The 14,697-nt window shown below is 39.2% G+C and overlaps 1 protein-coding gene across 1 annotated transcript; it reads right to left on the bottom strand.

Moving 5' to 3' along the window:
* Positions 1-1,189: 1,189 nt before the first annotated feature.
* Positions 1,190-4,856, bottom strand: LOC110932823. The gene is made up of 4 exons (XM_022176079.1): positions 4,422-4,856; positions 2,962-3,013; positions 1,953-2,084; positions 1,190-1,290 (listed from the first exon to the last, which is right to left on the bottom strand). The coding sequence occupies exons 1-4, from the start codon at positions 4,854-4,856 to the stop codon at positions 1,190-1,192; spliced, it is 720 nt and encodes a 239-aa protein (XP_022031771.1).
* Positions 4,857-14,697: the final 9,841 nt, after the last annotated feature.

Genomic DNA, 14,697 nt, shown 5'->3' with positions numbered 1-14,697 from the left:
TTAGATTTCCCTCATAGTCCCTTCATCTATGGGCTTTAGTCCCATTCCTCTTGACGACTTATACACCTTATCTTTGCTTAAGCCTTTTGTTAACGGGTCAGCAGTGTTCTCCTTTGACCTAACATAGTCAACGGAGATAACACCCGTTGAGATAAGTTGTCGTACCGTGTTGTGTCTACGTCGAATGTGCGTTGATCTGCCATTGTACATCGCGCTTTGTGCTCTAACAAGCGCAGATTGATTGTCACAATGTATGTAGATCGCCGTCAACGACTTTGGCCATCTTGGAATATCTTCCACAAATTGACGTAGCCACTCCGCCTCTTCCCCACTTTTATCTAAAGCGATGAATTCGGATTCCATCGCGGATCTAGCTATAACAGTTTGCTTGGAAGACTTCCAAGCTATAGTTACTCCCGCAAGTGTAAACACATATCAACTTCTCAATCTATGATCTTTTATATCCGATATCCAGTTCACGTCAGTGTATCCTTTGATCACTGTTGGATCACGGGTATAATGTAATCCATAGTCTCTTGTGTATCTTATGTATCTAAGCACCCTCGTGATAGCTTTCCAATGATCCGCGCACGGATTATTGGTGTATCTACTCAGCCTGCTCACAGCATACGCTAAGTCGGGTCTAGTACATGTCATTAGATACATGAGACTACCAATGATCCTTGAGTACTCTAACTGAGCAACACTCTCGCCTCTATTTTTCCTTAGGCGTTGGGTATTACCAGTAGGAGTTCGAGCTATACTCGTATCGTCAGAATTGAATTTCCTAAGGATCTTGTCCACTTAGTGAGATTAACTCAACACAAACCATTTTGGGTTCTAGTGATTTTTACTCCATGGATCACATCCGCGAGACCCATGTCTTCATGTCAAACCTCACTTTCAACACGTCTTTCGTTGAGTTGATCATGTTATCCTCGGCCTGCTCACAGCATACGCTAAGTCGGGTCTAGTACATGTCATTAGATACATGAGACTACCAATGATCCTTGAGTACTCTAACTGAGCAACACTCTCGCCTCTATTCTTCCTTAGGCGTTGGGTATTATCAGTAGGAGTTCGAGCTATACTCGTATTGTTCGAATTGAATTTCCTAAGGATCTTGTCCACGTAGTGAGATTAACTCAACACAAACCATTTTGGGTTCTAGTAATTTTTACTCCAAGAATCACATCCGCGAGACCCATGTCTTCATGTCAAACCTCGCTTTCAACACGTCTTTCGTTGAGTTGATCATGTTATCATCACTCCCAATGATAAGCATATCATCTACATAAAGAGATAAGATTACAAAACCTCTTGGTGTCTTTAAAATAAACACACTTGTCACACTCATTTATTTTGAAACCATTGTCTATCATGACATGATCAAACTTTTGGTGCCATTGTTTTGGAGCTTGCTTCAAGCCATACAAAGACTTGACCAATTTACATACCTTGCCCTCGTTTCCTGGGGTGGAAAAACCCTCAGGTTGTTCCATGTAAATTTCTTCTTCTAAATCGCCATTTAGAAATGCGGTCTTTACATCCATTTGGTGAACTTCCAAATTTCTTAGAGCCGCAATTGCAAGAACCAATCGTATAGAGGTTATTCGTGTTACAGGCGAGTAAGTATCAAAGTAGTCTAGACCTTCCTTTTGTCTACATCCTTTGATTACTAACCTTGCCTTGTATTTATCAATACTTCCGTCGGCTTTCATCTTCCTTTTGAATATCCAAGTGGTTTACAACCAGGTGGAAGATCTACTAACTCCCAAGTATGATTTTGCAATATAGAATCAATTTCATTCTTAATTGCTTCTTGCCATTGAGGTCCTTCTATGGAGGTAACCGCTTCACGGTAGTAGTGGGCTCACCTTCAACCATATAGTTCATGAAGTCTGGACCAAAGGATTTTTCAACCCATTGTCATTTACTTCGTCTAAGCTCACCCTCCTCGACCTCAGGTCGTTCATGAGTTTCATCTAACCTTGTAGATGAACTCAGACCTGCTTCATCTAACCATGTAGATGAACTTGGACCTGCTTCATCAGCCGTTGTTGATGAAGTCGCATGTGTTTGTCCTAACATAGGAAACACATTCTCAAAATATGAGACGATGTTAGAATTTGCCTCTATGATAGTGTGTTTGTGTACATTGGGATTCTTGGACTCATGTACAAGAAAACGATGTGCACTACTTTGATGTGCATATCCTATGAAAATGCAATCAACACTTTTGGGTCCTATAAGAGCCTTAGGAGGTGGTATAATCACCTTTGCTAGTCACCCCCACACTTTCAAGTATTTTTATGAAGGCTTCCTTTTTCTCCATAACTCATATGGAGTTTCGTCCCTATTTTTCAAGGGTATCTTGTTCAAAAGATAGTTTGCTGAGACAATGGCGTCCCCCTACATTTCTCGGTTCACTCCCGAACTGATCAACATGGTGTTAATCATCTCTTTCAATGTGCGGTTTGATGGGTTCGTAAAATTCCTTAGCTTAATGGTTTTAATTTCGGTTAATTACACAAAGTTACTTTCTAGAATACACTACTTTGATATAGTTTGTGTTTTGCAGGCGTTGACAGGTTTAAGGTGCATTTTGGAGAATTACTGAAGCTTTGGGCGGATGCTAGAGAGAACATATTTGAAGAAAATGCAAAAAGAGGCAAAACTGAGCTAAACTCTGCGCCAGAAACAGTCCAAACTTCATTTTGGCTTATCCTGAGCTAGAAAATGAGTTTCGGGGCTTATAATATATGCATTTGGGGTAGCTCGACGAGACGAATCAAAATATATGGTTTTGAAAGGCCATAAATTGTCGTATTATCTGCTGCACACCGGCTGATTGGTAAAAACGGGATTTTTTAGAGAAAAAGTCAATTTTGGAGAAGAGGGGAAAACACTATCTAACCTATCCCCAATCATCTCTAACACCACCTACCATTCACCTCTAACCTAGAACCCGAATCCACTTCACAAGGGGGTCGCAGTGACCAGGCCCGGGCGACTGTTTACCAAAAACACAGGTCTCCGCAAAGTCACCATTTCCATCATCTTCAATCATTCTCTATCAAACCTTCAAACCCAAACCTCCACCACTCCTCAAGGCTCAAGGTCATGGCTCCGTGTTCGTGTTCGTCGGTCGGTGATCGCGTCCACCCAACCATGAGCGGCTAGTCTCTTCGGTTTCACCCCGGTGTAGATGTTGTAAGATTTTCTAGGGTTTATGCATTTGTATTTTGTTTTGATTTTGTGACAAATTGTTTAGTATTTGAACCTTGGATAATTGTCTTGCGTTTGTTTCGAATTCGTGAATTGTCGAACGATGATAAAGTTATGACTTTGCGAAATGGTTATGTGCAATTATGCCTTATCTTAGGTTAGGATTTACATGTCTGAGGTAATGAAGTGCATTGTGGTCCATTGTATATGACGTAGATAGCAATTGGCACCTAAGTTTCGTGATAGTAGTCCGTTAATCACTATATGCAATTGAATCAAGTTAAAACATGTAGGAACCCTAGGTCTTGCAATTATTGAACCGGGTGTGATCCGTATTCCTAATTCTAGTTTCAACTTTTTAGTTTAGATTACAATTTCAATTAATCACACATTGTTTTAATAATAACATCAAATTGTCGGTTCACTCCGATTTATTTTCAAAACCAAATAAACAAATAAAATTAGCAATCTTCATAATCACTTTGTACATTATTTGTAAATAGTCTAACTAATAGAACGGGTCGTGCGATACTGACCACATGCTTTTCGTGGATACGATACCCGACTTACCCTAGCTACCTTGGTTTAATTGGGTTTTTGACTGATCGGGACGACACGGTCACGTCACGGTTCTTTCATTCCGCCACGCCATTTGAGTGTGGAGAATAAGGAGGTGTACACTCATGTATAATGCCACTTTTTGTGCATAATTCCGCAAAAGCTGCAACATATTCACCTCCTCGATCGCTTCTCACAACTTTTATCTTCTTTTTAAGTTGATTCTCAACTTCATTTTTGTACAAGATAAACTTTTCTGTTGCTTCGTCTTTACTCTTTAGTAAATACATATAGCAATATTTAGTACAATCATCAATAAACGTGATGAAGTACTTATTTCCTCCACAAGTGGGAACCGCTTTTAAATCACACACATCGGTATGAATTAAATCAAGGGGTTCGGTTATTCGTTCAACCGATTTAAACGATGATCTCGTAAGTTTGGATTCAACACAAGTCTCGCATTTGTGATCGGAATCGATATGGAATGTGGGTATCAAGTTTAATTTAATTAAATGTCGTAATGGATTAAAATTTACATGTCCTAGTCTACCATGCCAAACATTAGAAGACTCAATCATGTAAGTAGAAGTAGAATTTTCATTCATTTTATTGTTTTGGTTCACAACCATTACATTCATTTTAAACATTCCATTATGGGCATAGCCCTTTCCAACAAACATTCCTCGTCTAGAAAGAACAAAGTTGTCCGATTCAAACACTAGACGAAATCCAAACTTGTTGAGCATCCATCCCGACACGAGATTCTTCCGTATCTCTGGGACATAAAGCACATTGGTCAAAGTAAGCTCCTTGCCAGACGTCATCTTCAGGATGACAGTGCCTTCCCCTTTGATGCTTGCGGTAGCTTTATTTCTCATATAAAGCTTTTCTTCACCCGACGCTTCCTTGAATGTAGAGAAAAGAGCCTTGTCTCCACAACCATGGCGGGTTGCACCCGTGTCAACGAAACATCCTTTTGGGTTTTCACCCATCGTGTTGACTTCTTCAATCATAGTCGCTTCCTCGGTTATCATTGCAATTAGAGGCATACCATCCTTATCAACCATATGCGCACGCTCACGCTTAGGTTTCTTGCATTGGTTAGCACGATGCCCCGTCTTGTTACAATTGTAACAAGTACCTTGGAAAGGCGCAGACTTCTTTTTCACAGCCCCCCATTTTCAGTCCAAGGTTGTTAACCTTTACTTTCCCTTTGTTGTCCTTTTTACCCTGTTTGCCCTTATTGCCTTTTGCGGACTCTCCCACTTCCACCATGTTTGCCTTAGCCGAAGCTTGCAAAATGGTGCCTTTTTGGGCCACCCTGTTGTCCTCTTCTATACGAAGACGGACGACAAGTTCCTTAATCTTCATTTCCTTTCGCTTGTTTTTAAGATAATTCTTAAAATCCAACCAAGCAGGAGGTAATTTTTCGATCATGGCTGCCACATGAAATGTCTCGCTAAGTACCATTCTCTCAGCATGGATGTCGTGTAGTATAATTTGCAACTCTTGGACTTGGTTCATAACAGTCTTGTTTTCAACCATTTTGCAGTTCAAGAAACGGGCGACAACAAATTTCTTTGTTCCCGCATCCTCCGTTTTGTACTTTTTATCCAAAGACTCCCATAATTCTTTGGAAGTCTTGATATTATAGTACACATTATACAAGGCATCCGAGAGACCGTTGAGTACATAGCCTCGACAAATGTAATCCGAGTGCTTCCAAGCCTCTACCGCGCTCAGAGCATGAGCGTTTGTCTCCCCTTCCGCAGGTTGGGGAGCGGTTTCAGTTAAGAACCTCGTAAGGTTCATGGTGGTCAAGTAGAAGAACATCTTCTGTTGCCACCTTTTGAAGTGGAGACCCGAGAACTTCTCGGGTCGTTCAGCATGATTCGCCACTGTGGACGCCCCACAGTGTTGGCAGCGGTTCCAACGACAACGTTAGTGTTGCTGGTATTCACGTTTTCAGTCGACATTCTGAAAAGTTCAAGTAAACAAGTTAATAAACTGTTTTCAAAATAATAAATACGCTAATTTATTATTTTTATGAGTGCGAAAAAACCAGCCCTGTAGCTTCTAAGTCCAACTTTGAAGACTACAACAGTAGGATTTTTAGAACTCAGCGACAGAAAGGAGTAGAAGCAAAGTTCTGTTTTGACAAAGTCGCTACTTTGAATCAAAACAAAAAAAAATCTGTTTTATAAAACACAACTGTATGAATTCAAAACTGGTTCGAATTCACAGCAGAATATGTTTATGATTCTACACGAATGGTGTTTTAAAAAATTTGTTTTAAGATTGTAGGAATCCGTTCGTGTAAAATAAATAAAATTCTTTTTATTAACTTGAATTACAGAACAATAACAAAATTAAACTAAAATAATACAATTACAATTGAATCAAACAGAAAACAAGAACAAAAATTCGAACAGAAACACTGTTCTTAGCTGAGGATCGTGTTAGACACGGGTCCCTTAAAACAAATTTCGTGTCTCCCAGGAGAACACGTTTGTTTCCAGGATACAACAGCTCAAAGCAGTTGCACTGCCGGTCTTGACTCCAACCCGAAGGTGTACCTTGAATGCTTGAAGAAGATGAAGAATTAAGAGGAAGAAGATTGTATTGTTGTGTGAATTCGGTGTTTTGAATCTGCTGAAGGAGCCTCCTATTTATACAGCAGGTCTTGAAGAAACTGAAAAACGAATTAAATGGGAGAATTAAATTGCATTGAACGTCTTCAATGCACTTTAATTCGTTATTTAATTCACAGTCAAACGCATTAACTTCGCCAGTTTCGAACGCTGAAACGTAACTGCACTGGCATTAACTGCTGGAAACTTCTGCGCGCGTGCGCTATTTTGGCTGACTTCCATGCGCGTGTGCGCCACCTTGGCTCACACCCATTCACACCCACGTCACCTGTGAGCCTCTACGAGCACGCCACACAGTCGCGTCGTTTTGGCTCACTTTGGTGCGCCGCGCACGTCACATCAGTGCCCATGCTCCATGCACGAGTGCGCGCCACCATGCAATGTGTACTCGCGCGCGTACGCGTATGACGGCCACATCATGCGCCACTGCGCGCGAACCTACCAGGGTCATGCGCCTGCATGCCACATCACCAACCACTTTGTCCTTGCAACCCTTGTGCTCCACCACGCGCACACGGGCAAGCGACTCGCAGCGATGCGAGCGTGCGAAGTGCAAAGTGCGTCATCAAAGCGCCACATTGCACCTCATCGCTCACGCCACGCGCACGTGTAGAGTGCGAGTAAGTGAAGGGAGTGTTTTGTAACAAATTTTATGAAAAATGTTATTTTCACAAATTTCCAACAATAACGTTGGCAAAATAAGTGGAGGGAGTGTTTTGTACTCAAAAAAGAGACAATCTGGAGTGTTCGACAATGAAGTAGACCGATATTCAAAAAGCATAAGCGTGTGGAAATTGACCATGCCCTTTATTAAAGTATTATTACTTATTAGGGGGGTAGGGGGGGGGGGGGGGTGTTTGGTAAACTTCGTAAATCTTAGTTCCAACGTATTATATGGTTAAATATTCATATTCGAGTCACGTAGTTTTCATATTTTACGTCAAGCTGACAGTTCTGCTGTACATCATAAAGTTTAGACTTTTAGCTTTTGGTCTTGATTCATTTGCTTCATGAATTTGCTGACACCACTATTATCTAGATCTTTACATCATCGTTAATTGGCGAAGTATAATATTAATGGTGTTTTTTTTTTCTTTTTTTTTTTGGAACATCTCTTTATTACGAAATCGGTTTCCAGCAAAGAGATAGAATCTGAAAATTAGACTTACAATCGAAGCTTAAAAAATTAAACATACACTAAATTTATTTTTGTCTGACTGATTTTTTATCAACAAAGATGTGTTTACTTTTATCTCCTTCACTATTTTTTTTCCCTAGAACTACCCTTATGAATATTTCTTTTTCTAGAACTACCCTTATGAAATTGTAATGAGAAATTTATTTTTGAAGTCTTTTGAGATTAATGATAGAACTTTATCTAAAACCGTATGACACTATTCTAATATAATTAGGGGTGTGAATTTCTGACACGATATAAATTTAACATCAAATTTGCGGGTTTAGGTTTAGTCTAAATGGCCGGTTCGGGTCAGTTTCAGGTTGAATTCGTGAACCCGTTTAGCAAAACAGGTCGGGTTTGAGTCAACTCGGTCGAATTGACCTATTTAACCCATTTATATCATATTTTATTTTTTAAATATGTTTTATGTTATAAATTAATTTAGGAGTGTATTTTATGCATAATTATAACTTAAAAAGAGATATTGACATAAAGTTTTATAATTAAAATGCAACTGTATTATACCTATTTGTGTTTTTGTAGTAAAATTTAAACCTTAATATATTAGTTTGTGAAAAACAAATTAAAAATTTGAAAATTCGGGTCGGACAAGTCGTGTTGTCACGGCCCTAGCCCTGGTTTGACCCGGTCAAGAGCCGCGGGACAGGAACCCCATGGTATTTAATTTATATGACAGCGGAAGACTTCAATACAGGATCTTTTAATACTTGAAATACCCGTTTTATTTATTTCATAATTAGGGATAAACCCTGTAATTTACAATAAAGTGATTCACTGGGAAATCTTTATTTTACAAAACATGTTTCTTTATTTATATTGAGCCACTTCCTTAAGCTTGTAGTGCTTCACGACACTTTTGCTGGATCACAACAAATCACCTAAAACATGTTTGAAAAAAGGTTTTGTCAGCGAGGAAATACTGAGTGAATCATTATTTTGTCTAAAATGATACTTTGATATAATTTACAGTATTAAGAGCGATTTCAATGTTTCTATATGTCAACCATATACCGACGGTATTTGTCACTCGACCACCTATTGGCTATCTCGTCGTCCAATGGTGTCTGTGACTATGATCATATCACCCCTTGGCTAACCCGTTGTCCATTGGTGACGGATAACAAGTAATGTATACAAAACCCCACATACCGGCTGTATTTGAAGACTACAAAGACTTAATCCCTGTAATTATAACTTTGAAAATAAACATGATTTTTAAAGCAAGTTTGGTAAAAAGAGAATGACTCACATTGCAGATTTATGCGGGCAGAGTTTAGCTTACTAATTAGCCTGTTAACCTAATTTAAATAAAAATGCACACGAACTAGGTTAGTAACTAATACAGCATTTACGACAACTCACGAGATTAAACCCTCACAACAAATGACAAAGTGCGATACTTAAACATCCATCGAATTAACGACGAATGACAAAGTATAAACCCTAATTTGAGCAGCACTTAAACATTCGTTGGATAGTTTCAATCAATCGGACATTGAATCGTAATAGCGATCGAGTTATTACCCTGTTTGTTGCGGCAGCGTTTAGTGATTTTGTGTGTTTTGTAGTATTTGGACGATATCTCAGTGCCTGAATCGAATTTTAACGTCGAACTAACACCAGAACTCAAGTGCCAACCCCTATATATATTGGGATTTTGGTTCCCTCGCGTGGCGCGCCAGAGAGACCTGGCTCCCGCGCGTGGCGCGACGGGTCTAGTTCTAGCGTAGGGTGGCCACGTTCATTTGTAGCTCAGCTGAGTTGGTCGTTCGACTTAATTCATTTCCTACAACAAACTGTTTAGATAATCGTCAGCTAGGGTTTACCCCCCCCCCCCCCCCGAGTTTTAGGGGCCCTTATCCTGATTCTGATTATTCTGAAAATTTTAGGGTTTATGCAGAATTACTTGGGTTTCTCAATTAGGGTTTCCTATTGAACAATTAACATAATAAGTGATAATTTTAGTGAGAGTTGTTACATCCTCCCCACCTTAATAAAAATCTCGTCCTCGAGATTTACTGGAAAAGATGAGGATATTTTCGCTTCATTTCTGATTCTAGCTCCCAAGTGTATTCTGGTCCTCTTTTTAAATCCCACTTGACTTCGACTAGCACTAGTCGTTTGTGCTTAAGAAACTTGATCTTTCTATCTTCTATCTGCAGTGGTTTCTCCACAAATTTCAACTTTTAATTTACCTCTATATCTTGAAGAGGTACTACCAAGGATTCGTCAGATAGACATTTCTTGAGGTTGGATACATGAAACACATCATGTACTCCAGCTAATTCTTCTGGTAGTTGTAAACGATAGGCAACTGGTCCTATTCGTTGGATTACTGGAAATGGTCCTACGTACCTTGGACTCAACTTTCCTTTCTTACCGAACCGTACTACTCCTTTCCAAGGAGAAATTTTCAAGAGTACCTTGTCTCCAACTTGAAACTCTAGCGGCTTGCGGCGATTGTCTGCATAGCTTTTCTGACGATCTTGAGCTGTTTTCAGTCTTTCTTTGATTTGAGTTATCTTGTCAGTGGTTTCTTACACAATTTCAGGACCTGATAATTGACTTTCTCCTATTTCTGCCCAACAAACTGGAGTTCTACACTTACATCCATACAGTGCTTCGAATGGGGCAGCTTCAATACTTGAATGATAACTATTGTTATAGGAGAATTCAATTAAGGGTAAGTGGTTATCCCAGTTACCACCAAAATCTATCACACATGCGCGGAGCATGTCTTCCAGGGTTTGTATCGTCCTTTCACTTTGTCCGTCTGTTTGTGGATGATATGCAGTACTTAAATTTAGTTGGGTTCCCATTGCTTCCTGAAAACTAGTCCAGAAATGGGAAGTGAAACGACTATCCCTATCCGATACAATGGAGAGCGGAACTCCATGTAAGGATACTACTTCGTCTACGTACAACTTGGCTAACCTTTCCATGCTAAAGGTTTCTTTCATGGGTAGAAAATGAGCTGATTTGGTTAATCGGTCTCCAATTACCCAAATTGCATCATTACCTTTTCTGGTTTTGGGTAACTTAGTAACAAAATCCATTGTTATGAGTTCCCATTTCCATACAGGCATTTCTAACGGTTGTAGTAGTCCTGAAGGTTTCTGATGTTCTGCCTTTACTTGCGAACAAGTAAGACACTTAGATACATATTTAGCTATGTCCTTTTTCATACCTATCCACTAGAAATTAGTTCTTAAATCTTTGTACATTTTTTTGTTTCCTGGATGTATGGTATACCTAGATTTATGAGCTTCTTCTAAAATCTTATCTCTTAATTCTCCCTGCTTAGGTACCCAAATTCTTTTCTTATGGAATCTCCAAATTCCATCATTTCCTTGCTTTAACTCTTTTATTCATCCTTTCATTCCTTCCGTATCGTTTCCGATTGCTGTTTCTTGAATTCTCTTTAATTGTTCCATTAAATCAAATTGCAGATTTAATCTAAGAGCACGAACTTGCTTCTGCTTTTCATGATACTTACGACTTAGAGCATCAGCGACTATGTTTGCTTTTCTTTCGTGATATTGGATATCACAGTCGTAGTCACTCAGGATTTCCATCCATCTTCTTTGCCTCATATTCAACTCTTTCTGCCCAAATATGTACCTTAGACTTTTATGATCTGTATAAACAGTAAACTTACTTCCATACAGATAATGTCTCCAAATCTTAAGGGCAAAAATTATCGCTCCTAATTCTAAGTCATGAGTCATATAATTTTCTTCGTGCTTCTTCAATTGCCTTGAGGCATATGCAATTACCTTTTTGTGTTGTATTAGCACACATCCTAATCCTAATTTTGAAGCATCACAGTATACTTCAAAATTTTCAGTTCCTTCTGGCAAGGCTAGAATTGGAGCATTTGTCAACCTTTGCTTTAAAATCTTAAAAGCCTCTTCTTGCTTAGGTCCCCATTCAAACTTAACTGCTTAACAGGTTAGCTTAGTCAAGGGTACAACTATCTTAGAAAAATCCTTAATAAATCGTCTATAGTATCCAGCTAAGCCTAGAAAGCTTCTAATTTCCATAGCTGTTTGTGGGACCTTCCATTTGGTGATTGCTTCTATTTTAGAAGGATCTACGTGAATACCTTCGTGATTCACCATATGCCCTAAAAATTGCACTTCTTGTAGCTAGAATTCACACTTCGAGAATTTGGAGTAAAGCTTTTCCTTTCTTAACAAAGTTAAGAGTGCATGCAGGTGCTCACAATGTTCTTCCTGACTTTTGGAATAAATAAGTATATCGTCGATAAAGACAATTACGAATTTATCCAAGTATGGTTTACAAATCCGATTCATCATGTCCATGAATGCTGCAGGAGCATTTGTTAGTCCGAAGGGCATGACTGTAAACTCATAATGACCATACCTAGTTCTGAAAGTAGTTTTAGGTATGTCTTCCTCTTGTACTTTCAACTGATGGTATCCGGAGCGTAAGTCTATCTTAGAAAAATACCTAGCTCCCTGGAGTTGATAAAAAAGATCTTCAATCATAGGTAATGGGTATCGATTCTTAATTGTAATCTTATTTAATTCCCTATAATCAATACACATTCTCATTGACCCATCTTTCTTTTTCACAAACAACACTTGTGCTCCCCAAGGGGATGAACTAGGTTGTATAAATCCTTTGCTTAGTAATTCATCTAACTACTTTTTCAATTCTAGCATTTCAGTGGGTGGTAGCCGGTAAGGTGCTTTGGCTATTGGTGTAGTTCCAGGAATTAGATGAATCCTAAACTCTACTTCCCTATCGGGTGGTAATCCAGGTAATTCTTCTGGGAATACATCGGAGTATTCTGAGACTACTGGGATTTCCTTAAGTTCCTTACTTTTTGTGTTAATGATTACTGAAATCATGTACACCACTTCTTGTTTTCTTGAATAACTAGCCAACTTCATTACTGAAATAAATTTTAGTGGCTTTCGAGGTTTATCTCCTGTGATTGAGATTACTTCTCCTGTAGGTGTATGGATTTCTACGGAATTTTTATCACAGAGAATTCTAGCATGGTTGGCTACTAACCAATCCATTCCTAACACCACATCGAATCCGGCTAACTTCATAGGTAATAGGTTTGCGGAAAATTTATGTCCTAAGAGTTCTATCTTTCCTTCTCGCAAAACCTTATCTATATTAATAGAATTTCCTTCTGCCGTTTCGACTGTAAATATCTGCCTAAGATTGGTCAATGGTATATTAAGAGCTTGGCAGAATGAAGTATTAATAAAACTTTGATTTGCACCAGAGTCAAATAATACTTTTGCATACACGTTGTAAACTAGGAACGTACCAACTATCACATCGGGAATGAGTTCTGCTTCTTGACTGGTCAGCTGGAATGCTCTGGCATTCTTTTTAGTAGTTCCGTCGGTCGTCTTAGCTTTGTTGTCCGCTGGTTTGACCAGTTTGGGGCATTCGGTTCTGAAATGCCCGGTTTCTCCATAGTTATAGCAGATCCTGGTCTTTTTCCTACAATCTTCCTCACGATGTCCTATAGCTTTGCAAAAGTTGCAGGTTTCATTACATTTTCCAAAATGTTCCTTTCTGCAATTCTTGCAGAAAGGCGGAGTAGAAGATTGCTCGATTCCCCTTTTCTTGAACTTGCTATTATTACCCATACGAAATCCTTGGGTAATTTTCTGAGCCAATTCCTTCTTTCGATTTTCTTCTCTTGTACGTACCAGTTCGTCAGTTAGGGTGTTAGCTAGTTCTACCGCATCGTCTATAGTGCGAGGTCTCGCAGCTTTAACGATATTACGGATTTCGCCAATCAATCCCCAAATATAACGGGAAATAAGCCCCGGTTCTGGCGAAGCCAGGGTTGGTACCACTCTCGCATACTCGAAGAATGTTGAAGTATATCCTCGACAGTCTACACCCACCATACGATGGCTCAGGAACTTATTTGCCATTTGTTCCTTTTGATATTCGGGACAAAATTTCCTTTCCATTAGCTGCTTAAATTCTTCCCAATTCATGGCATAGGCCATATTTCTTCCTTTGGCCTGAAGTACCGTATTCCACCATTCTAGCTCCCCTTCCTTAAAAAGATGCGAAGCATACATAACCTTGTCTTCTTCAGCACATTTACTTATCATAATTACTGCTTCGTTTTCTTTAACCAACGCAGTGTCGCAGTCGCTCCTTCATTGCCTGCAAATTCAGCTGGTTTACAAGCAAGAAATTCTTTGTAAGTGCAACCAGGTGTTGCAGCTTTTATTTTCTTAGGGAGTGGGGCCTGCCACAGATCATTATCGTGATTAGTATGGTTGCCGCCTCCGTTTATGCTATTACTGCAGTTATCTTCTTGAGTACGTTTACTAGGAATAATTGGTTGAGGTTCAACAGGTTTCTGGGCAGCAGCCAGGATTGCTGGAATAGCATTGGCTATCCCTTGAGCAACGATATTCTCGATATCTTGCCTGGTTATAAATTGATTTTCCTGATTTTGCTCAGATTGATTTTCTTCATTAACTGGTTCATTACCAGCGTTTTCCATCTGGTAATTATTATATGTATAAATTATTAGTGTCAAATAATTGATAATTAAATATAACAAACAATTGCACATAATCACACCAACTTTTATAACACACATATAGCCAAAATTGTCGATTTCTCGACTTCCATTTTTTTATAGATTAGGCATCCGTACACACTGTTATTTCACAAAAGTTTTATTTTTAAGCTATTTTACAGAGTTATATTTTTATTACTACTGTTAATATACAAACATGACCTCCCAACCACACTATTCCTTTGTCAGCTGGCTTTTTAGATGTGACGTTCCCTCTCGTCGTACTTCCAGGAGATTTGTTCTCCCACCTACCGAATCCTATTCCCTGCACCTATCAGCTCCTCGCCAAAATGGCGGAGTTCAGCTAAATTTTCATTACTCATCGGTGGGTTTGGTATAGGTTCTGGGTCGAACTGAGGGAAAAGGTATAAGGGTTATTAAGAAGGTTTTGAAACTGCCAGTCATTAGTCCACCACTCGTCCATTTCTCCTAAAGGTTGGGTGTGGATTAGAGGGTCT

This window comes from Helianthus annuus, chromosome 4 (genome assembly GCF_002127325.2).
Source record: "Helianthus annuus cultivar XRQ/B chromosome 4, HanXRQr2.0-SUNRISE, whole genome shotgun sequence".
Lineage (NCBI taxonomy): Eukaryota > Viridiplantae > Streptophyta > Magnoliopsida > Asterales > Asteraceae > Helianthus > Helianthus annuus.
Note: the sequence above shows the minus strand (reverse complement) of the source record. Positions and strands in the feature narration are given on the sequence as shown.